A 24,025-nucleotide genomic window follows, 5' to 3' on the forward strand; every position below is an offset into this window, starting at 1 on the left:
GTGGGATGGTGTGATAAACTGAAAGAGTTCAACAAAGGATTTAATGTGGGAAAGGGAAATAGTAAGAGTAGCATGGAGGATCCATGCTGGGAACCAAAAGGGCTGTGTAGTGCAATGGATAAAACATTTGTTAGGGGGGTACTGACCTGTTGTATTCAGCACACATGACAAATCAAGTTTGATTTGATTTGATTGGAACCAAACATAAGACTGGACCAGATGGACAGATGGAGATTTCTGTGAGAGGCCAACTTGAAGAGAAAGAAGGAGAAGAAGCCTGGCTGGCCTTTCTCAGAGGGCAACCATTTCATGGGGCCCCCCTTGTATCCGCCACTACCAAATCCTCCACCAGCAGACGGAGATGGTGGCCTCCCACCCCCACATAACCCACTTAAAGGTGGGCCTGTGCCAGGTGGAGGAGCCGTTGGATTAGGAGCTAACGGAGGGAGAGACTGGAGCTGCTACAACTGTGGGAAGTTAGGGCGTTTCTCAAGACACTGTCTTGGAGTAGGATAAGGCCAAGGAGAGTGGCCGTCATCACCTGTTGTCGTGCAGGTGGACAAACCATTTGGAAGAGGAGGTGGATGAGGGGCTACCAACCGTGGGATGAGGCGGAAACAGAATGAAGAAAACAATGATGAAGAACCAGAAGAGACCTGTCAACTGCTAAAATTTACCAATTTTGTCCACCCAAAACGCCTTTATGGCAATCCTTCTTCAGTACAGGCAACAGATAAATTCATTTTTTATTTGAGGGGGACAGACATGGCAGAATTTTATGTTTGATTAGCTCATTCAGTAATCTCCCTTATTACTCCTTATGCATCTTCAATCCCTTGCTTTCCCGAGCTAATCAAACATAGAATTCTGCCATGTCTGTCCCCCTCAAATAAAAAATGAATTTATCTGTTGCCTGTACTGAAGAAGGATTGTCATTGGGATTGAGAGAAAATGGAATCTTCCCATGCCTGATGAACTGTTACTATGTTGGGCACTTGAATGATCAACATGTTGAGGGACAGCTGAGATAGCAATCCCTTGCTTCCCTGTTGCATGCTAACCGGGAAGTGTCTGAACACCTACATTCTACTGCTGCTGTTCCCTTATGTGAAGAGGACCCTGAATACCAACAGAGATTGTCAAAACAAAAAGAGAAAGATGAGATAACCATGAATGAGATATACAGAGGAGAAGACTTCGTAGCAGCTGGAGTGTTGCTGACGGATACTTTGATGAGTCTGTATGAACTCCCTGGCTCTGTTCCCCACTGTAGCTTATCAAAAGCTCCTGGAACACAATGGAAAGATGTAGCTTTCAGATGAAGAAAGTGATGGAAACAACTGATTGGGTGGCTTGGGAAGAAGAGAGAAAGTGGTCAGCTCCAACAGCAACTTTCTCTTCCCCATACTGTGCTACTGCAATGACAACACCAAGAAAATAACCAATTCCTGTTGATTAATGATTGGCTAAAAGATATACCTGAAGAACTGTGGCCTAAATCAAAGACCGACATTGCATGCATGAAAGGAGCTGCGCAAGTTGAGCTTGTTCCAAAAAGCACCCACAGACCTTACAAAGCTCAGTACCCTCTCAGCAAAGAAGCCACAAAGGGTATCAAATCAAATCTAATTTTATTTGTCACGTGCCGAATACAACAGTGAAATGCTTACTTACAAGCACTTAACCAACAATGCAGTTTTAAGAAAATACCCCCCAAAAAGTAACAAATAAACGTAACAAATAATTAAAGAGTAGCAATAAAATAACAATAGTGAGGATATATACAGGGGGTACCGGTACATAGTCAATGTGCGGGGGCACCGGTTAGTTGAGGTAATATGTACATGTAGGTAGAGTTATCAAAGTGACTATGCATCAATAATAACAGAGAGTAGCAGCAGCGCAGAAGGGGTGGGGTTATGCAAATAGTCTGGGTAGTCATTCCCATTCATAGTGCGCTTGTTGAAAGAGGCGCTCTGGTTCTCTGCCCGAATTCGCCATGTAACAGAACAATTTTCCCTGTTAGGAAACAATCTGGTGATTATCATGTTGTGCAAGACCTTAGAATAGTAAATGATGCTGTAGATGCTAGAGCACCCCTGATGCCTAACACTGTTTATCCCAGGTGCCTCCATGTAGTTGTTGTTTTTCAGTAATTGATTTAGCTAATGCTTTCTTTCTTTTCTCTTCTCTTCTTTTGTTGCTCCTGGAGGGAGTATTTTGGTTCAGTATGTTGACCGTTTTTTGGTTTGCTCACAATCAGAAGAATTATGTCACAAGGTCGCTCTGTCATTGTTGATTTTTTTAGCAGAAAATTGTCATAAGGTTTCCCCCAGTAAGATGCAATTATGCCGAAGCTCCGTTAAATATTTGGGTCATGAGTCATGACATAACTTCTGATGGTTGCGCCCTCTCCAAAGATAGATATTTGGGTCATGAGTCATGACATTATTTCTGAGGGTCGCGCCCTCTCCAAAGCCTTAACCTGTTATGCCCTCTCCAAAGCCTTAACCTGTTATGCCCTCTCCAAAGATACAGTACCAGGCAAGAGTTGGGACACACCTACTCATTCCAGTTTTTTTTATGTTGGTGGATACGGGTGCTACTACCTCCACTTTTGGTAAAGGTACAAGACTCTAACCAATAAAGCTATAATGTCACAACTCCTACCGAAGGTGGCTCCCCTTCCTGTTATGGTGGCGCTCGGCGCTCGTCGTCACCGGCCTACTAGCTGCCACTGATCCCTTTTTTCCCCTTTTCTGTTTATTGGTTTCACCTGTGTTTAGTTTAGGCTGATTGGTTGGGCTTTATTTACCAGCCGGCCCACCTGCTGGTTGTGCGGGATTATTTCGATGTGTACACGGCTGTATGTCACGGTTGTCAGTGTGTTGGGGTTTTTGCTGGACTGTTTAAGTCCCCCGTGTTTGGGGCATTTGTTTTGGTTGGCATCTGTTCACCGTTGTGGTGCATTAAAAGTAAGCATTGCCCTGAACTCTCTGCTTCCTGCGCCTGACTTCTTCCCCACTACACCCCCGGTGTAACGGTCTTCTTCCTCCTCTGACGAGGAGCCCTGACCATACTAAAACAAAGACAAAACTAAGGTCAGAACGTGACACCGGGCGTTACATATTAACCCTTTTGGGATTTCCTCCACCCCAATAATACATTGTGAAACAAAACCTATGCCCCATTCCATAGGATCAATGAATGTTGAAAATGATTTTCTGTATTCACCCACCCAACCGTAACTTGTTAGGTAGAGACTTGTTAACTAAACTTAATGCTACAGTTTATTGTACCCCAGATAGAGTTTTCGTTGATGTCCCAAAATATCAGATATTAAACCAATGCGTAAGCAGGCAAATTGAGGAGAGGGCACTCCCAGGAGGAGTGGGGGTCTGACACGGCCTCCCAGTCGATTTTGTCTCAGATGCCAGAAACCTTATGGACAGAATATTCCAATGACAGTGGACTGTTGATCCCAGAAAGAAACTCTAGTCTAGATAGCTACTTTAAAAAGGAAGCTCTCTCCGAAGTTTATTGCTCCCCTTCTGAATTGGCCAATGTAGTTTATCATTTTGGCGCATTACATATGAATCTCAAAATAATAGACATTTAATGAGTGTGAAGCAGAAAGTGAATATCCAACAGAAATTGGTAATACATATTAAGAGTAGACTTAAATGCAAACACTCCCTTCCAATATGGAAAAAGTTATCATGTTTGTTTTGTTTGTTTTGAAACCTTACAGTGGCGGTGAAAGCAGAACACAGTTTGATAGTGATCCGTGTGCATTAGCAGTAGTGATTGAGAGGGTCTTTCCTATTGGGAAGAAAGGGAGGGTCCTAGTTGAAGGAAACAGATATGGAGACTAGTGAAAGTAACAAAGTGAATGGTAATATTAGTGGCTTTCAGATAGCCCTCTGATAAGGCAATATCTTAGTAATTTGAAGGAGTAAATGTTTCAATACAAGGTCACATGATGAACAGAGGGATTGAGCCTTGGGACTAATATAATATTAGAGGCTGCCATCTGGTGTTTTGTTTAAAGATAAGCTTCCTGTGGACCAATAGATAAGCCGCCAGTGAAAGTGAACAGTAGTCACTGAAAACAGGCTGTATTGACACAGTGGTCAAATTTGGGACAGAGGTATGAATAATTGAATAAGATACATATTTGACAATATTCTATTATTATTACTCAATTCGATAGTTTGAATATACCAGTGATTTAAGTAAGAAGGTAATGTCATCTAAAACAATCATCTGTTTCCATGACGTGGAACACTGTCCAGAATTGGAGTAAATCCAAGTAAATGTTTTAGTACCGAATACTGAGCTGATAAGTCAGCACCAACTTTTTGAAGGCCCTAGCAGATTTGCTAAAAAACAGGTTTTATATTTTGACTAGTTGATGTCACAGGAAGTAAATACAGAACAGGTCAATGCAACCCAATTGTGGTAAGAGCTTGGAAACAATCTGAGTCTACAGATCCCTTGTGTATGTGTGTGTTTTTTAGATTGTACAACCCAGAGTGAAGGGTTTGAAGGTATGACGTGTTTGGTATAATGTGTTGATTTCACTTACTTTAATAGAAGAATAGAAGCTCCTTTGATAGCTTAAAATTGAACGATGATTATCACAGTGTAAAAAGGAGGGAAAGTGAGGGAAAGTGTTGTTGTTTGAAGAGATAGCATTGAATTGTACACAGCATCTCCTCTCCCTCTATCTTGGTTCATGCAGTTGACTGTGACCTCTTCCTCAGACCAATTGGCAGGACGCCGAGATCATTGTTCTGGGATCCAAAAGTAGTATCTCAGTTTCAAGGTCCCAGGTTTGGAAGAAGAAGCCTTGTGAGGTGTCAGTCAGTCACGTGCAGGAACCAACGTTTTAATGATGAATAATGAATAATGTCAATCATGCTTATTTGACTTGTTTGAGTAGCAGTATAAGAGTACTGAAACGGAATGCCCTCCTCAGAGATTTCATCAAGCTTGGATTGAGTTTGTGAACCTCTCCGGCTGTTATAATGAAGATTGATTCATTTACATTGAGTTTGAGTCCTTAGTGGTGAATATCCATGACAGACTTTCGGGAAACAAAGTGTCACCGGCCACAACAACATGATGCAAAATGCATCATTAGAACGATCAGGTAGGCCCCCGGGCACACTCCCCGAGGAGGGCTTTGCACTCATAGACTAATATTGCTAGCAATTAAATCGTTTCCTGGTTGTTAAAACTCGAATAGTTCGCATAATTTCAGTGTATGTGAGAAAATAAGCTAGTATAGTGTAGAGAATCATTGTACTATCTAAACCACTGTGACATATATTTTCCATAACCAAAAATAATGTATTTGCAGCTGTTTGAAGCTGGTGTACAAAACCAAAAGTAAAATTATGCAAAAACAAAACATAAAAACAGGAAGTATATAAAAGCGCACATAGAACAGATCTACAGCTTCTTATACTTGCTTTCAAGTAGAATGATAGATCAATAACTCATATTTATATGTGAACTTTGTCAGGTTACATATTTAAGCAATAAGGCACGAGGGGGTGTGGTATATGGCCAATATACGACGGTTAAGGTATGTTCTATTGCACGACGCAACGTGGAGTGCCTGGATACAGCCCAAAGCCGTGGTATATTACTGTCACGCCCTGACCGTAGAGATCTTTTTATTCTCTATGTTTGGTTGGTCAGGGTGTGACTCGGGTGGGAAACTCTATGTCCTGTGTTTCTATGTTTTGGTATGGTTCTCAATCAGGGACAGCTGTCTATCGTTGTCTCTGATTGGGAATCATACTTAGGCAGCCTTTTTTCCTTTTGTATTTTGTGGGTAGTTGTCTTTGTTAGTGGCCTGTATAGCCCTAGTAAGCGTCGTGGTTCTTGTTTTGTTGGTGCCATTTATAATAAAGTAAAATGTATGCTCACCACGCTGCACCTTGGTCCGGTCATTTCCACGATTTTGACGACGGCATTCGTGTCAATTTAAGCTTGTTTCAGGGTCAGCTAGCCAAATCAAGGCTAGTGGAATCAACTGGTTGTGCACAGCACACAGAGTTTTGGCATCATCACCACACATCAGATGTTACAACCTGTGACAAGGCTGCACAACTGGCCATTCTCCTTACAGATTTGATTGTTTATTGACAGAAACAGTGTGAAATGAAGGGGACACCGAGAGAAAGGAGATCAAAGTACGGGCCAGTAGGTGACGGGATTCTTAGCCACACATGGGTACCAGAGGCCAGTGGTTGACATGACCAGGGATATATCTGGCATCATCCATCCATAGATTTGTGGAGAAACATTAGCAGAGAATGAACTCATCAATTTCCATTGCACTAAAGAATTTGAGATCACAGTTTTTTTAACCCTTATTTTACCAGTTAAGCTGACTGAAAACACATTCTGATCTACAGCAACAACCTGGGGAATAGTTACAGGGGAGAGGAAGGGGGACGATTGAGCCAATTGGAAGCAGTTCAGTTGTGTAAAGAAAAACAAACCATTTTGGCAAGAGCTGGAGTTCAATTCAAAGTTTGTCTGGTACCATCTGATGGCCATAAGCAGGTTATCTACAACAGTGGCCTCATCAGGGTCCATCTTCCACCTTACTGTCCGAAGACACTTTCAGCTGACATCATGACAGAGAGAAAGGAGACAGAGAAAATAAGACATAACACCAGCCCCAAGGACCATTGGGGTATGTTGTAGAATGCTGGCTGGCGAGTTATATGTACAATATGAGATTTAGGTTTAGGCGATATGGGCAGCCGCCCTTGGCGGCATCTTGTTGGGGGCGGCATGGAGTGGCCGCAAAAATTTGGATTGGTGACATTTACGCGATCGGTTTTCTATTGCTGATTTGCACGTTACGTCAATGATATCATGTCACCGTGTGGGACTGTGGGTCAATTAACCTTGTCGGAGTGGGCGCCCTGATTCAAGTTTGTGAGCTAGGCAGGCTACTGCCTGGGAAGGTCTACCACTCAGAAGTACGAGATGGGGAGGGGGCGGGGGTAGGTTGACCTCAGGTCTCCCCACTGGAAGCCCAAGTTAGTGCACCTCTAACTTTGTACAGTACTAATTCCATTAGTAAAATCAGTCACACTACGAAATGTTACCAAATAAACCATAATTAATTCATAGTTTCACAGACATATTGTTGAAGGGGGGGTTCCCCTCAGGGAGCCATATAAGCTAGAACCACAACTGGTTGTGGCTGAAACTCTGGCAATAAGCACAGCCATCCAGGACAGGGAGGGTAAGGAAGTCATTGCCATCCAATCAGTTAAATTACCCTGAGAAAGTGAACTGACAGATAGACGTTGTCTTCATATAATTTCATATTGTGGAATTTAAATGATCAACAGGCAATTGTTTAAAACATAAATGCTTCTTTCAATAACTAAAATGTATTTTCCCACTTGGTTATTTTCAGCTCAATCTTGTCTGGAAATCCAAGAGGGAATGTCCAACACTTCTTCTAGGATTTTATGACTATTGTCAGTGATGTGCTTTTGCTTCATGAATTGATAGTGTCAATAAAGTGTTTTCGTCCCTGATGAATATTTTCAACCTCCTCAACAATTTCAAGTGGCCTAGGTATGAATAAATAAATGTTCATTTGACTTTAAGCCTTGTTCTATTAACCAAGTCACAGTGACACAGTATTAGTAATTGGGAATTCATGCTTAATCCATCATTATGCAACATATGCCAAACTTTTTGCATTAAATCAAAGTCATTTATGGACAATTAGAAAAATAGGACGATCTATGAACTATGCAAAGCGCTCAATTATGCACCCTGGCTTATTTTCAACATAGTATGTACCTTGCCCCGCCCATAATTTTGTCGTCACTAGTTATCACAGCCACAAAGTAAAACCCCGCCCATTACTTAAATTTATCTTCTCAAAATAGGATTTTAAACCTAACTCTAACCTTAACCACACTGCCAATCTTATGTCTAACCTTGGCCTTAAATTAAGACCAAAAAGCAAATGTTTGTTTTCATGAATATTTACGATGGCTGTGGTAACTAGTGGAAACCCAATAACTTTCCTACGCGATGCACATCAATAACAGGCTCTCTGATTGGTCAGGGACACCTGAACGGTGCATTTGTAAATGGCTTTCCTTGGGAATAATGTAACGTTTTATTTGTTGTAATGTATTATCAGCACCTTAAAGCATTTTGTCGCAATTTTGAGTAACATTTTGTTGATCGTCTTGGATCTGGGAAACGATGTCGGCCGCAGAAGGCGATCGCAGTTCGGAACAACTGAATAAATTCGAGAAACTGACAGTGAGGCCTCCAGTCAGAGTAGCAGGTCAGTCAAAAACAACATACTACTGTAGCATATCCAGCTAGCTAACGTTAGCCATATTACTAGAGACCTGTCCGCTGGTAACGTTACTGTTATGAAACCAATTCAATGAATATGATTGACAAAATCCGCTAATCTTGATTGCAGCGGTTAACTGGGTTTTTGTACTATTGACATTGAAAGACAAGCTGTTTAACCAATGTTTAGCGGCGACCTAGGTAGCTAACTAGTTAGCCTCTGTCTGAACCACTAACTGGCTAACGTTACCTAGGTAGGTAATTAGCTATCTATGTTTATTTTGGTTTGCTCAGAGAGCAATAAACCATGGAAACACCGTTTAAGAATAAAATATGAAAGTAAACAATCTCATATTAGCCTAATCTACTAACGTTATTAGCTGGATTGCAAATGTTTTAGCTGACTAACGTTAATTCTAGCTAACGTTATTTCACAGATGTCAGTTATTTGCGCTTCATGTTGTTGGCTGAACCCGAATCTGGCTTTACAGGAGACATCCATTAATAAGGCCATATTCTGGTTCAGTTGTTGGCTATACAAATGTTTGCTGCATAACGTTCGCTAGACTGACATCATTATGATTATGGAAAGATTGTTGGTGGTCGACTCATCCGCAGAAATGCTCAGCTCCAGGTGATCCTCCATCCTTGCAAAAAAATATGTTTAGTAGAACCTGATTCATACATTTAACTTAAGCTATTGACCACGGTATTGATTGATTTACTGTATGCGAATGACCTCGAAACTGACTCCAAACCACCAAGATGAGATAGAATTATGGATGAGAAATTGATCATATTTCATTATACACATTATCACCTTATTTTGGTCCTCAGGCATTAGGCCTTCTATTGTTGGCAATACACCAGAATATAATCTAATGCTGTTTAATAATCACATATATACTGATGCCGGATGGATTTGTGTTTGTTACATCAAGGACTGCATCCGGAGCCCCAGGTACTGCAACCCTTGTTCATAGTAACATAGAGCTCGCCAGCTTGTAGTCCCAAATACCGTAAATCGGTTGCATCTGGTTCGTTCAGCAATTCCTATGGTGGGAGAGAATGGGGTTTTGGAATAAACACTGAAATTAAGGTCTGAGGTTAACACATACTTAGGATATCTTATGTTTTTTTCCCCTGTGAGATAATATCAGTCAATTCACAGGACCTTTATGAATTATGAAGACTGTGCTTGTTTTGATTAAATAAATGCTTAAAGTGACATTAGCTAATGAAGATTATCACAAAACGTATACGATCTCCTAAGCCTGTGTTTACCACAGACCTTATTTTCTCTGTTTATCAATATAAATTCCCAATAGGCTTTGGCTAATGAGCCATGACAGAGTTAGTTCCTACAAAAAGACGCCATTACTATTGCTCTCTGTAGGTATAGTTGTCTGTGGCCTACTACTTAGCTGCTGTGCAAAATCTAGGCAATGCCTTGCTTCTTCTAAAATTATGTTGTGTGTGTGCACGAAGGACATGTGCTAATGAGAATGCCTGCTGTGGAAAGAGGATAGGCTACATGCTGTGGAAAGAGGCTAGGCTACGTGCTGTAGAAAGAGGCTAGGCTACGTGCTGTAGAAAGAGGATAGGCTACGTGCTGTAGAAAGAGGATAGGCTACGTGCTGTAGAAAGAGGATAGGCTACGTGCTGTGGAAAGAGGATAGGCTACGTGCTGTGGAAAGAAAGGCTACGTGCTGTGGAAAGAGGATAGGCTACGTGCTGTGGAAAGAGGATAGGCTACGTGCTGTAGAAAGAAGAGGAAATAGGCTAGGCTACGTGCTGTGGAAAGAGGATAGGCTACGTGCTGTAGAAAGAGGCTAGGTGCTGTGGAAAGAGGATAGGCTACGTGCTGTAGAAAGAGGATAGGCTACGTGCTGTAGAAAGAGGATAGGCTACGTGCTGTAGAAAGAGGATAGGCTACGTGCTGTAGAAAGAGGATAGGCTACGTGCTGTAGAAAGAGGATAGGCTACGTGCTGTAGAAAGAGGATAGGCTACGTGCTGTAGAAAGAGGATAGGCTACGTGCTGTAGAAAGAGGATAGGCTAGAAAGAGGATAGGCTACGTGCTGTAGAAAGAGGATAGGCTACGTGCTGTAGAAAGAGGATAGGCTACGTGCTGTGGAAAGAGGATAGGCTACGTGCTGTGGAAAGAGGATAGGCTACGTGCTGTGGAAAGAGGCTAGGCTACGTGCTGTGGAAAGAGGCTAGGCTACGTGCTGTGGAAAGAGGCTAGGCTACGTGCTGTGGAAAGAGGCTAGGCTACGTGCTGTAAAAAGAGGCTAGGCTACGTGCTGTAAAAAGAGGCTAGGCTACGTGCTGTAAAAAGAGGCTAGGCTACGTGCTGTAAAAAGAGGCTAGGCTACGTGCTGTGGAAAGAGGCTAGGCTACGTGCTGTAAAAAGAGGCTAGGCTACGTGCTGTAAAAAGAGGCTAGGCTACATGCTGTAAAAAGAGGTGAGGCTACATGCTGTAAAAAGAGGCTACACGTTGTAGAATGAGGCTAGGCTACATGCTGTGGAAAGAGGCTAGGCTACATGCATGCCATTGTACATGCACTCTTCTCTAACTCATCACTGAGCAGATGTAATCCTAGGCTGGTTTTCAGCGGCTGGTGAAATGTGGACATTGAGTGACATTGTAAAATGCCACCTAGCAACATAGAGAGGACATGAGTGCCTGGGCAATATAAAGCCAGACTGTCAGACCAGCTCAAAAAGTTGAATGCATGGGGATGTTTAGGTCCTGGTAGAACAGAATGCGTGGGGATGTTTAGGGCCTGGGAGAACAGAATGCGTGGGGATGTTTAGGGCCTGGGAGAACAGAATGCGTGGGGATGTTTAGGGCCTGGGAGAACAGAATGCGTGGGGATGTTTTAGGGCCTGGGAGAACAGAATGCGTGGGGATGTTTAGGGCCTGGGAGAACAGAATGCATGGGGATGTTTAGGTCCTGGTAGAACAGAATGCGTGGGGATGTTTAGGTCCTGGGAGAACAGAATGCGTGGGGATGTTTAGGGCCTGGGAGAACAGAATGCGTGGGGATGTTTAGGGCCTGGGAGAACAGAATGCGTGGGGATGTTTAGGGCCTGGGAGAACAACAGTGTGACAGGAATTGGGCCAATGGACAGTGACAGTGTGATTTGGTAGCAGAGCTTGGGTGTGAGCCAGCCTCTTGAGCTTGTCACTGTCTGTCTGCTGATGGACAAAACACATGCCTGGACCATTATACTGCATTATACAACGGCATCACCATCCCCACTTGGTTCGTGCTATGTGAAAGTGGCATTGAAGGGTGGAATTTTTCAAACCTAGAATAGATGTTTTGGTTTAAATGCGGAAGGACACATTTCGGTTGAATGCATTCAGTTGTGCAACTGACTAGGTATCCTCTTTCCCCTGACCTAAGGTAGCCTAGGTCCTGTACTTCATTAAAGTATAGCATTTTTGTCTTCTAGTAGAGTGGATTTGATTATGCCTGCCCTTACATTGAGACTGAAGATGAAGAATGACCTGTGCTCAACCCATTTCTTATCTCGTCTTTTAGCTTGTTAGTTGAGTGTGGTTTTGGCGTGGTGAAGCTTTATCTCGGTCTGAAGCCTGGCGCTGAGAGTATCAGTGTTTCACATATGGTGTGAATGGACAGGTGCCTGATAAAATAAACCAAACACTTGAGTCAATGAGGGATATAAAGTATAGTGAAAGCAGGTGATTCCACACAGGTGGGGTTCCAGAGTTAATTAAGGAATTAATATCCCATCATGCTTAGGGTCATGTATAGAAATTCCCATTATTTTGGCTACCATGCATGGCTAGAAGAAGAGATCTCAGTAACTTTGAAAGAGGGGTCTCAAAGGAGCATAAGGGGTTTAAAGGGTGTGGTGTGTCTGTCAGATCTCAACCCAATTGAACACTTATGGGAGATTCTAGAGCGGTGCTTAAGATGGCATTTTCCACCACCATCAACAAAACACAAAACTATGGAATTTCTTGTGGTAGAATGGCGTCGCATCCCTCCAATAGAGTTCCAGACACTTGTAGGATCTATGCTAAAGCGCATTGAAGCTGTTGTGGTGGCCCAACACCCTTTGATAAACAAACCAGTAACATTCTAGGTCTCTGGAATGAGCGTTTCTTTCTCTTGTACACAGTGTGCTGCAGAAACTGGTTCTTCTGTTTAGCACAGACTCTTGCTCTGCTGTTGGACATGAGCAACATGTTTTGGATAGCTTGCCCTCTGTTGTTCATACTGCAACCAACGGTCTCTGAAAAATGGCTACCCTGTAAACAATGTCCTGGGTTCTGTTAGCCTAACCTAGGATCTGCATCTAATTACAACATCATCATGGTGCTATGTTAGAACAATGTCCTGGGTTCTGTTAGCCTAACCCAGGATCTGCATCTAATCACAACATCATCATGGTGCTATGTTAGAACAATGTCCTGGGTTCTGTTAGCCTAACCTAGGATCTGCATCTAATTACAACATCATCATGGTGCTATGTTAGAACAATGTCCTGGGTTCTGTTAGCCTAACCTAGGATCTGCATCTAATCACAACATCATCATGGTGCTATGTTAGAACAATGTGGGTTCTGTTAGCCTAACCTAGGATCTGCATCTAATTACAACATCATCATGGTGCTATGTTAGAACAATGTCCTGGGTTCTGTTAGCCTAACCTAGGATCTGCATCTAATTACAACATCATCATGGTGCTATGTTAGAACAATGTCCTGGGTTCTGTTAGCCTAACCTAGGATCTGCATCTAATCACAACATCATCATGGTGCTATGTTAGAGGCTTTTTTGACCCCCTTCTTGAGTCATTAGGGACCCCTTGCTCTGCTGCTGATGTTTAAGAAACAAGTGGTTGATGTGTGTGTTACTGACCAACTGACAACTCTGATTGTGGTGAAAGGCCCTAAGAAAATTAGTATGGCCAATAGGTTGGGTGTGAGTGTGTCTGGGCGAGTTCGTTTTGCATGGCCCGGTGCCCCAGATGGGCAGACCATTCCATTGGTCCTTCCATTTTAGACCATTTCATTGATCATTAAGTGAACTCTCCACCCACCCGGGTCACCGGGCCATGAAACTCGCCTTATGTTAGTGTCTTTTTGTCACCTTCCAGCACCCACCCAATTTGTTGATTCTCTCTGACTGTCAGCTCAGTCAGTAGAGCATGGCGCTTGCAACGCCAGGGTTGTGGGTTCAATTCCCACGGGGGACCAGTACTTACAAATATACTATAAATGTCTCTGGATAAGAGCGTCTGATAACTGATTAGAATGTAAGAATCGGCGTGTTCTCTACGTGCCAGCTGCCAGTCTAATAGCTGACGACTCACCCTAATCCTTATGTGGCTGGCTACTTAATTGATGCATCCAAATGAGAATGACATTTTTTCATTATGTTGGCTACTTTAGAGTTTTGGGAACACACTGGTATCAGCTGCAGTGTTGCAGGTTATGGACCAAATGCCCAGCCTAGGAATTAGGCTATTGGTGGTGAGCTCTGTGTTTTTACTGCGGAGAGGACGGTCATGTAGCTGAAAGGTGAAGGTGGCAGGGCTCTTGTGCTCTCTCTTGGTGGACTGTCACTGTGGAAAAGAGCGCCCCATCGGTGGGAACTTTTTGGAAGTTGTGTTCCTAAGTCTGAGCCGTTTTGTTTTCAGTGAATCTACATACACACACACACACACACACAGTTTGTTTTTCTATCCCTGTGGGGACTAAACATTTATTCCCATCAAAAATATGATTTTCTCTAACCCTAATTCTAACCCTTAAACTAAGCCTAAAATAGCCTTTGCCTTATTGGGGACCTGGGAAATGTCCCCACAAGGGAACATTTTCCTTGTTTTTCTATGGTTGTGGGGACATCTGCTACCAGGAGGATAGTAATACACACTCCATTATATTACTCAGTCTGTTCTGCTGTGTGTACCACCCTGGGATTTAAAAAGTACCATACTGTCTGCTACCACGAGGATAGTAATACACACTCTATTATATTACTCAGTCTGTTCTGCTGTGTGTACCACCCTGGGATTTAAAAAGTACCATACTGTCTGCTACCAGGAGGATAGTAATACACACTCTATTATATTACTCAGTCTGTTCTGCTGTGTGTACCACCCTGGGATTTAAAAAGTACCATGATGCCAGCAAGATGCACCTACTTGCTTTATTAGTTTGACCAGGTATATTATACTGTAGTTGCTGTGCTTCTTTATCACAAATGTTCCACACAACTTCACTAGCTTAGTGCTTACACAATAGAAACCTCCGGAATCCCAGATTGCAACATGGTAGGACCTTGCTCAGACAGCATAGGCTAGTCCTCAACTAGTGGGTTTTCAAAATTCCAGAAATTCTGGTTTGAGAAATCCAGATATCCTGCTTATTCCATTCTGATTCCGGTTGTCTTCCAACTAATATTTTTTGGTAAGTTTACCGGAATCTTGCAGCTCTATCAACTAGTCAAACTGTCCTGTTTTACGTCTTCTAGTTAGAACAGTTTATATTTTTTGATCAATGGTTATTATCATGGCAGCATGATGTGAACCCATGAAGATTAACACAGGACTGATGAAGGATGGCCAACTAGTCTATGTGTGATTCCTGGAGTAGTAGCCTGCTGTAGCTTAACATCTCTCTCCACCTTGTCCCTTACTGTCATCCTCCTCCTAATACCACTCTGTACCACCCCACAGGTCTCCATATGCCCCCAGCTCGGAGTGGGCATCGCTGCGTGGCAGACAACACCAACCTGTACGTGTTCGGGGGGTACAACCCGGACTATGATGAGTCGGGCGGCCAGGAGAACGAGGACTACCCGCTGTTCAGGGAGCTGTGGAGGTACCACTTTGCCACGGGCACCTGGCAGCAGATCCGTACAGAGGGCTACATGCCCACCGAGCTGGCCTCCATGTCAGGTAAGGGAACCAGTAGGATTGTTTATTTCAGGTATGGAATTTAAAGGGACACTACAGTGAAAATGATCTTTTAGCCTATCGTCCTTGATGTATTATCTTCAGGTACCGAAGGGTACTGTGTTCAGGGGTACTGAAGGGTACTGTGTTCAGGGGTACTGAAGGGTACTGTGTTCAGGGGTACCGAAGGGTACTGTGTTCAGGGGTACTGAAGGGTATTGTGTTCAGGGGTACCGAAGGGTATTGTGTTCAGGGGTACTGAAGGGGTTTATGTTCATGGGTACCGAAGGGTATTATGTTCAGGAGTCCCATGTGGCTCAGTTGGTGTTGTGTAGTGGCTTTGCTGGCATGCATCTAAAAATGTAAAAAATATATATATTTGCCCCACCAAGATTTACATGCTAAAATCTCCACTGATCTTCAGTATAAATGTAGCTCATTGAGCAGACTAAGCACAGATTTGACAGTCATTCAGTACAACTGAAATACCAGGGCCCATCTACTGTAGTAATTTACCCTGGACATTTATGTATGGGAAACTCAGGTTGCAGTATTTGCTTATTTACTTTTTCATTTCCAATGCATGTAATCTATCAATAACAACTTAATACAGTATGGTCACTTCTTATCAAGAGGGTCAAATAAAATATCCTACAATTCTCCACATCTAAAATGTTTAATTAAATCAAACCAATCGTGATTGTATGAAAGAATGGTTGAATGAACAAGCACTGCTGGTGGGGGTCAAACTGATTTAGAACCCAGTCACTTGTGACGAGTTTTGGTTAGTAAAATATGATTTAGCTAACTCATTGATGTATTAAATCACGAAATAGCATTTCTACACCTCAGTAACATCAAATGGACTGTTTGATAAATAATTGGTCTGTGGATGATTTTTCGGTTTTACCTCGTCATCCCATGACATTATGACCTCAGAAGACAATGGATTATCAAGTTTAGTGATTTGGTGAAAAGCCTCCACATGGACAATCCCACCTGCTGTCACACCGTTGGGAATAGTGTCCAGTAGGCATGACAATGGGAGGGACTTAAAATCGTATTGGTTGAAAACACATATTTAGCAAATGTTATTTTGGGGGTAGTGAAATGCTTTTAAAATAAGTGCAATAAGAAACACTTTGTTTCCGTTGCAAAATGTCTTAAGGTTTTGCTACTGTGTGCCCTAATGAACACGACCCAGCTTAAACCCTCAGTATTGTGTCCCTCAGCTGTTTTACATGGAAACAATCTGCTGGTGTTTGGTGGCACTGGGATTCCTTTGGGGAAAACAACGGGAATGACGTCCACGTCTGCAACGTCAAGTACAAGCGGTGGTCGCTGCTCAACTGCCGAGGGAAGAAGCCCAACCGAATCTACGGACAGGTAGGCCAATCAAATCCGGCATTACTGGCTCATCTCTGATTATCTTCTCTACTGGTTCTGTCTGCCACTGCCCCTTGGCTTGCTCTGGACTCTGGGGTTTAGGCCTTCACTCCGTTCCCTGTTATAGGGCACTTCCGCCACTTTTCAACCTCATTCATTATCTCCAGTACCATATCAGTGTATACATACACTGCCTTTGGAAAGTATTCAGACACCTTGACTTTTTCCACATTTTGTTAGGTTACAGCCTTATTCTAAAATTGATTAAAAACCTTTTTTACCCTCATCAATCTACACACAATACCCCATAATGACAAAGCAGAAACTTGTTTTTGTTGAATGTTTGCTAAAAAATAAATAAATGATATCACATTTACATAAGTATTCAGACCCTTTACTCAGTACTTTGTTGAAGCACCTTTTGTAGCGATTATAGCCTCGAGTCTTCTTGGTTATGACGCTACAAGCTTGGCAAACCTGTATTTGGGGAGTTTCTCCCATTCTTCTCTGTAGATCCTCTCAAGCTCTGTCAGGTTAGATAGGGAGTGTCGCTGCACAGCTATTTTCAGGTCTCCAGAGATGTTCGATTGGGTTCAAGTCCGGGCTCTGGCTGGGCCACTCAAGGACATTCAGAGACTTGTCCCGAAGCCACTCCTGCATTGTGTTGGCTGTGTGCTTAGGGTTGTAGTCCTGTTGGAAGGTAAACCTTCGACCAAGTCTGAGGTCCTGAGCGCTCTGGAGCAGGTTTTCATCAAGGATCTCGTTCTACTTTGCTCCGTTCATCTTTGCCTCCATCCTGACTAGTCTCCCAGTCCCTGCCGCTGAAAAATATCTTCACAGCATGATTCTGCCACCTCCATGCTTCACAGTAAGGATGGTGCCAGGTTTCCTCTAGACGTGACGCTTGGCATTCAGACCAAACAGTTCAATCTTGGATTCATCAGACCAGAGAATCTTGTTTCTCATGGTCTGAGAGTGTTTGGGTGCCTTTTGGCAAACTCAAGCGGCTGTCATGTGCCTTTTTATTGAGGAGTGGCTTCCGTCTGGCTACTCTACCATAAAGGCCTAATTGGTGGAGTGCTGCAGAGATGGTTGTCCTTCTGGAAGTTTCTCCCATCTCCACAGAGGAACTCTAGAGCTCTGTCAGAGTGACCATCAGGTTCTTGGTCACCTCCCTGACCAAGACCCTTCTCTCCCAATTGCTCAGTTTGGTTGGGCAGCCAGCTCTAGGAAGAGTCTTGGTGGTTCCAAACTTCTTCTATTTAAGAATTATGGAGGCCACTGTGTTCTTGGGGACCTTGAATGCTGGAGAAATGTTTTGGTACCCTTTCCCAGATCTTTGCCTTTACACAATCCTGTCTCGGAGCTCTACGGACAATTCCTTCGACCTCATGGCTTGGTATTTGCTCTGACATGCACTGTCAACTGTGGGGCCTTAAATAGACAGGTGTGTGCCTTTTCAAATCATGTCCAATCAATCAAGTTGTAGAAACATCTCAAGGATGATCAATGGAAACAGGGTGCACCTGAGCTCAATTTGGAGTCTCATAGCAAAGGGTCTGAATACTTAATACATTTTATAATAAGGCTGTAACATAACAAAATGTGGAAAAGTTCAAGTCACTGTAAGTGAAAACAGCACCTTTCTGTGATCCGTAGTTAAAAACACAAGAAGGCCCTGAAAAAAATGCTTCTCTGTGACATCACAGGGTAGGATTAAAAGTGAAAAAAGGGATTTTCAAAGTCTGCAACACGTTTCTAGCCAGAGGGAGGGTTTTTCTTGCTGCCCACGTCACCGTGAATCTCAGTGTTTGAAAATCAGTTTTTCAAAATGTTTTAACTTTTGATGATGTCATTGGATAGAACTTTTTAATGTCATATTTAGTTCTACAAAATGTAGAAATGCACGGTTTTCACTTGTAGACACAGGTATTGAGTTGGAGGTAATGAACATTAGATTAGAAAGCTAAGCGCTTTGACATGCATTTGTAAAATTTGAATAAAATCTGATTGACTTAACTAGAATTCATGGTGGACAAATGTCCACAGGGATAGGTAGACTCATTAAAGGATCCCAGGGGAGCATATTATATAGCAAAAGTAGATATAGGCAATCCTTGCAAATAAAAATATTTATTGTTGTTGATTCCCATTGAAGTTTGATTTGGTAGCCATTTTGTTTCTCTCTCCCCAAGGCGATGGCCATCATTAACAGCTTCCTGTATGTGTTTGGGGGTACGACGGGTTACATCTACAGCACAGACCTGCACAGACTGGACCTGAACACCAGAGAGTGGATCCACCTCAAACCCAACAACCCACCAGACGACCTGCCTGAGGAACGGTGAGCATCACGCCTTAATCGGTCCCACCGGATCATGTCATTGTCCCTCCCTGTTTCAGTCCAATTTCTTCTGTTTGGTGTCTAGTGAATACACCCCAGTCACTCCTAGAGGAGCAGAGGACCTCATAAGTAATGAGTCATGTCTGTTTGTGTCACAGGTACAGACATGAAATAGCACACGACCGTCAGAGGATATACATCCTGGGAGGAGGGACTTCCTGGACCTCCTATCCTCTGGACAAGGTAGTACACCAACCTGTCATCAACATAAACCCTGTTCCAATCACTTTCACCTATCCATCCAATTCAGATCTGTGATAAGTTCAAGGAAGGTCAGAAGAATGATCGTAAACCTGTGATGGTAGTGAGTCTGACTAGGCAAACAGACAGCTAATCTAGGTAGTTTGGTCACTTGGTGGTTTTCAGGCTATTTTTAGTGCTGTAAAGCCATAAAGATCGAGGAAGCAGCCACTTCTGCCACTGAGTGAGGCTGGGTTACGAGGCTGGGTTACGAGGCTGGGTTACGAGGCTGGGTTACGAGGCTGGGCTGGGTTACGAGGCTGGGTTACGAGGCTGGGTTACGAGGCTGGGTTACGAGGCTGGGTTACGAGGCTGGGGTTGGGTTACGACGAGGCTGGGCGAGGCTGGGTTAGGCGAGGCTGGGTTACGTGGCCTGGGTTACGAGGCTGGGTTACGAGGCTGGGTTACGAGGCTGGGTTACGAGGCTGGGTTACGAGGCTGGGTTACGTGGCCAGGTTATGGTTGTGTGTTGGAGGTGAACTAATTTCCTTTTTGTTTGTACCAGATACATGCGTACAACCTGGAGACAAATTCCTGGGAGGAGATATCCACCAAGCCTCATGATAAAATAGGTTTGTGTTTGATGTTTTAATAGAAAACTAATGTGCTGTCTATGGGTCTGTTTATTCACATATCACTACTCATCCAATTGCTTTGGGTTCTGACAGGGTACCCTGCTCCCAGGAGATGTCACAGCTGTGTGCAGATACGGAACGGTGAGATTCTTATCATTTATTCTATAGCAGTAGTATTACAATGTTTGTACAGGAAGTGTAGTGGTATCGTTGCCCGGACCACTTATCCTTCTAACGGTGGTGGTTTTATCAGAGCCACTTTCAGAAGTCTTCATTAGTCTGCTTCTGTCTGCCTCCGCATCTCATTCAACAGTTCCATTCAATGTCCCAAATAGGGTTTGAAAAAAAAAGTTAATTTTCGTCATCCCATCAATATATTCTAACTGGTCTCAGTCTAACCCATGATGTTGTGTCAGATGTGTTTCTATGTGGAGGTTACAACGGTGAAGTCATTGTGGCTGATCTGTGGAAGATCAACCTGCAGACGTTCCAGTGGACCAAGCTCCCAGCAGTGATGCCTGAGCCAGCCTATTTCCACTGTGCTGCTGTGACCCCGGTCAGTAGGGCTCTACACTAGAGGAAACCTCAGCTGTTTATTATGTACAACTGTTATAGTGTCCCATTCAGGTTATACGCATCTCGCTGGTTAAGATGTAGCATAGTAGACTTCAAAGGAAACGCCACTCAAAAACTACCAATGTTGATACAATGTTGAACATCCCAAAATGTTTTGCATGTCAGCAGTCAAACTTCAAAGATATTGGACTTTCAAGAAGCAAAGTGTCACTTGATGATGTTCCTTTAATAAGGTGCAATGTCTCCTTCCCCCTCTCTACTACCTCATTTCAGAACTCATTTGTAAGTCCCTTCATCTCTCTGGCCGAAGCCCATTTCTGTTTCCAATCCAACTAGCTTTATTGGCACGATTAGTCAGTATATTCTTACACTGCCAAAACAAGAACACAGGATCATCCTAAATCAATAACCACAATTCAATATCCCGCTCATATTTCACTCACTCTCTCTGTGCGACTGACTGTTGCATGACGATAAAGGTTTCTGATTGTGATCTTCTCTCCGGTCAGGCTGGCTGCATGTACATCCACGGTGGTGTGGTGAACATCCACGAGAACAAGCGGACTGGCTCCCTGTTTAAGATCTGGCTGGCAGTGCCCAGCCTACTGGAGCTGTGCTGGGAGCGTCTGCTCAAGGCCCACCCCCAGCTGGCTCAGTTACCCACCATGCAGCTCCTCCACCTGGGACTCACACAGGAACTCATTGAGCGCTTGAAATAAAGGAGGAAGGATGGATGGAGATGTCAGATGGGAACACAGGATTTATTTTTAAGGGGGTCGCCTTGAAGGAGTTGATGGTCCCTCTGCCTACGTAGCCCCGCCTTAAAACCAAAAACAATGGGATGCCTTTTTTCTTTTTGCGTTTGGACGTCTGATTTTAAAGGGAATCCAAGTGGAATGTTTCTTGACCCCGCCCCCATTCCCCCGCCCCGTCTTGTCTTTGTGTTAAGGTCGCCACCCCCTCACACACGCTTCTAGCCTCTCAATCCGCCTGCCTACAGACCCAGACATCATTTGCTCCACGGCTTTCAGATTCACATCGACCCTCACTACTTTCTCATTTTATATTGGCCTTCATGACTTTAATAAGAATGCCATTTCAGAGGAATGATTATTTATTTGAAGGACATTTATTTGTATGTATTTTCATGAGACATTCTGTTCGCCATTTCTCTCATTTATTTTCTCTCTACGTACAATTAGGAAAGTTAGACTTGGAGTCAGATGAAAAGTTACAAAAACATGCCAACTGTCTGGTGTGTTACAAGGGGAAGGTAGTATTGGTACCACCCTCATGTCAGCACTTTTCCCTATTCAAGGCTTATTAACAGATAGTGTCTGATTTTAATAGTTTATTTGTGTGAAGAACAGACTGATGCTACTGTAGTTGGGTCTCTAATAGACCACTTCCCTTTCACCTAATATCACACCACACTCCTAATACCCATTTAACACTGATTCAGTTATCCGATATGCATTCAGGTATCTTGGATATACATACAGGTATTTGAAACAATTATCTCTGGTAGTTATCTCTGATATACAAATCTCTGTGATGGTTATCTGCATCAGTGTCCCAAATTGCACCCTATTCTCTCTATAGTGCACTACTTTTGACCAAGGGACTTAGCCCTTATACCCACCATAGTAGAAACCTAATATCAATGGAAGATGGGTAAGGAGTCAAAACACCTGGTCTCCATTCATTCTGAACTGTATCAGTCACTTTAGTATGCTTGTGGAAAGTCCATTTGTAAACTAAATCATCCCATCACTGTGAATATGGTGCTCCTTAAATGTTTTTATTTAAATAAAATTTTCAATTTCTGTTCCAACTTTTACTCCATCTTTGCTAATAGAACAAATAACAGATTTATGTGGATCTGTTTAAGTAGAATACTGACATTGATCTGATTCATTCAGTGCCTTTCCCAAAGTTTCAATGAAATTTAAGTACCACAACCTAGACAGAAGGAAACATGAGTAATGGTTTAGCTCGATCCAAACATACTGACCATTTAAACATGACTCCCATTTTTGATCGCTTCTCCTTCTCTATAATTTCCCCTCCCATCAAAGATAACATATGCACCACTTGTCAGATCAGTCAATGCATTGATGTGCCCTTTCCAAACACATTGAACTGCTCCATTGTCAAGCAATCATTGGACAAATAGTTGAAGCAGCAATAATGTGGGAATATGTATTTATGGATTCCCTTTGTTGTACTTGGGAGCTGAATCTGAACAGTATTCTGCTGTTAAGGCTCAATGTATGCAGACAGAGTGCCAGGGTCAGATAATCAACACAGATCAGGTTATATGCTGAGTTGGGAACGTGGTTTAACGCCAAATATTATGGCACCTTGAATTCAATGCCATTAAATCTGCCTTGTGGAACAAAATAGTATTTATTGATCGTTGCCAAGGGGGTAGTTTAAAATGTCAATGAATACCCATTCCCTACTCCCCATCAAGGAAATGCCTAAATCTGTGCCTGTCCTCATTCTATTACACCTCTTCTCCGCATGTCATTAGTCACCTTTTAAGTTGGAAAAGTCGTCTCCCCTGGACTTGAATCCTTGCTGTGCAGCAAATGGTTAAGGCGATCGCTGAATTGATAATTGTATTGGTGAATGTTTAATTTTTCGATTGTTGACGAGTCAATAAACATGTACTGTAAATAGTTTTGTATCACCTTTGTTTGCTTAGCCTGGTCACAGATCTGTTTGTGTGGTCATTGGCACAAGTTGAAGCAAGACAGCACAAACTGATCTGGGAATGGTTTGTCTGCTTCAACAGTGTAATGGTAACTGGCATGGAATGAGCTGCCATCCTTGTAGTGCACACTTTACCAAGTACTTGCCTAATAGTCAAGATTTATTTAACCACCATCCTCTGTGCAACAAGCACATTGAAATTGGCATGCCCTTGCTTATGACTAGATACCATTCCTTTACAAAATGAGCTGTGTGGAAGGTTGTTTATCTGCCTGCTCAGGTACAAGACCTTGTTGAAATAGACCTGGCTGCACCTTATCCAATACTTTGCAACAAAGAAAATCACAAGACTAGAAAACAGAACAGGAAGGTCAGGAAAATGGCAGTAAATGTGTACTATTTCCCATACAAATCCTAGCATTACACCATGTGTAGATGTTATGGTCCATACAAATCCTAGCATTACACCATGTGTAGATGTTATGGTCCATACAAATCCTAGCATTACACCATGTGTAGATGTTATGGTCCATACAAATCCTAGCATTACACCATGTGTAGATGTTTTGGTCCATACAAATCCTAGCATTACACCATGTGTAGATGTTTTGGTCTATACAAATCCTAGCATTACACCATGTGTAGATGTTTAGGTCCATACAAATCCTAGCATTACACCATGTGTAGATGTTTAGGTCCATACAAATCCTAGCATTACACCATGTGTAGATGTTTAGGTCCATACAAATCCTAGCATTACACCATGTGTAGATGTTTAGGTCCATACAAATCCTAGCATTACACCATGTGTAGATTTTTTGGTC

At 42.9% G+C, this 24,025-nt stretch overlaps 1 protein-coding gene across 1 annotated transcript; it reads left to right on the top strand.

The window, feature by feature from the left end:
- The first annotated feature begins 8,035 nt into the window (after positions 1-8,035).
- Positions 8,036-23,167, top strand: klhdc10 (kelch domain containing 10). The gene is given in 10 exon segments (XM_042316052.1): positions 8,036-8,347; positions 15,084-15,305; positions 16,535-16,582; positions 16,585-16,688; positions 18,884-19,032; positions 19,191-19,275; positions 19,838-19,904; positions 20,001-20,048; positions 20,324-20,463; positions 20,993-23,167. Coding segments are annotated over 10 exon segments (1,158 nt in total). The 5' UTR covers positions 8,036-8,262; the 3' UTR covers positions 21,203-23,167.
- The last annotated feature ends 858 nt before the right edge of the window (positions 23,168-24,025 follow it).

This window comes from Oncorhynchus tshawytscha, unplaced genomic scaffold, assembly GCF_018296145.1.
Source record: "Oncorhynchus tshawytscha isolate Ot180627B unplaced genomic scaffold, Otsh_v2.0 Un_contig_5464_pilon_pilon, whole genome shotgun sequence".
In the NCBI taxonomy this organism is placed as follows: Eukaryota; Metazoa; Chordata; class Actinopteri; order Salmoniformes; family Salmonidae; genus Oncorhynchus; species Oncorhynchus tshawytscha.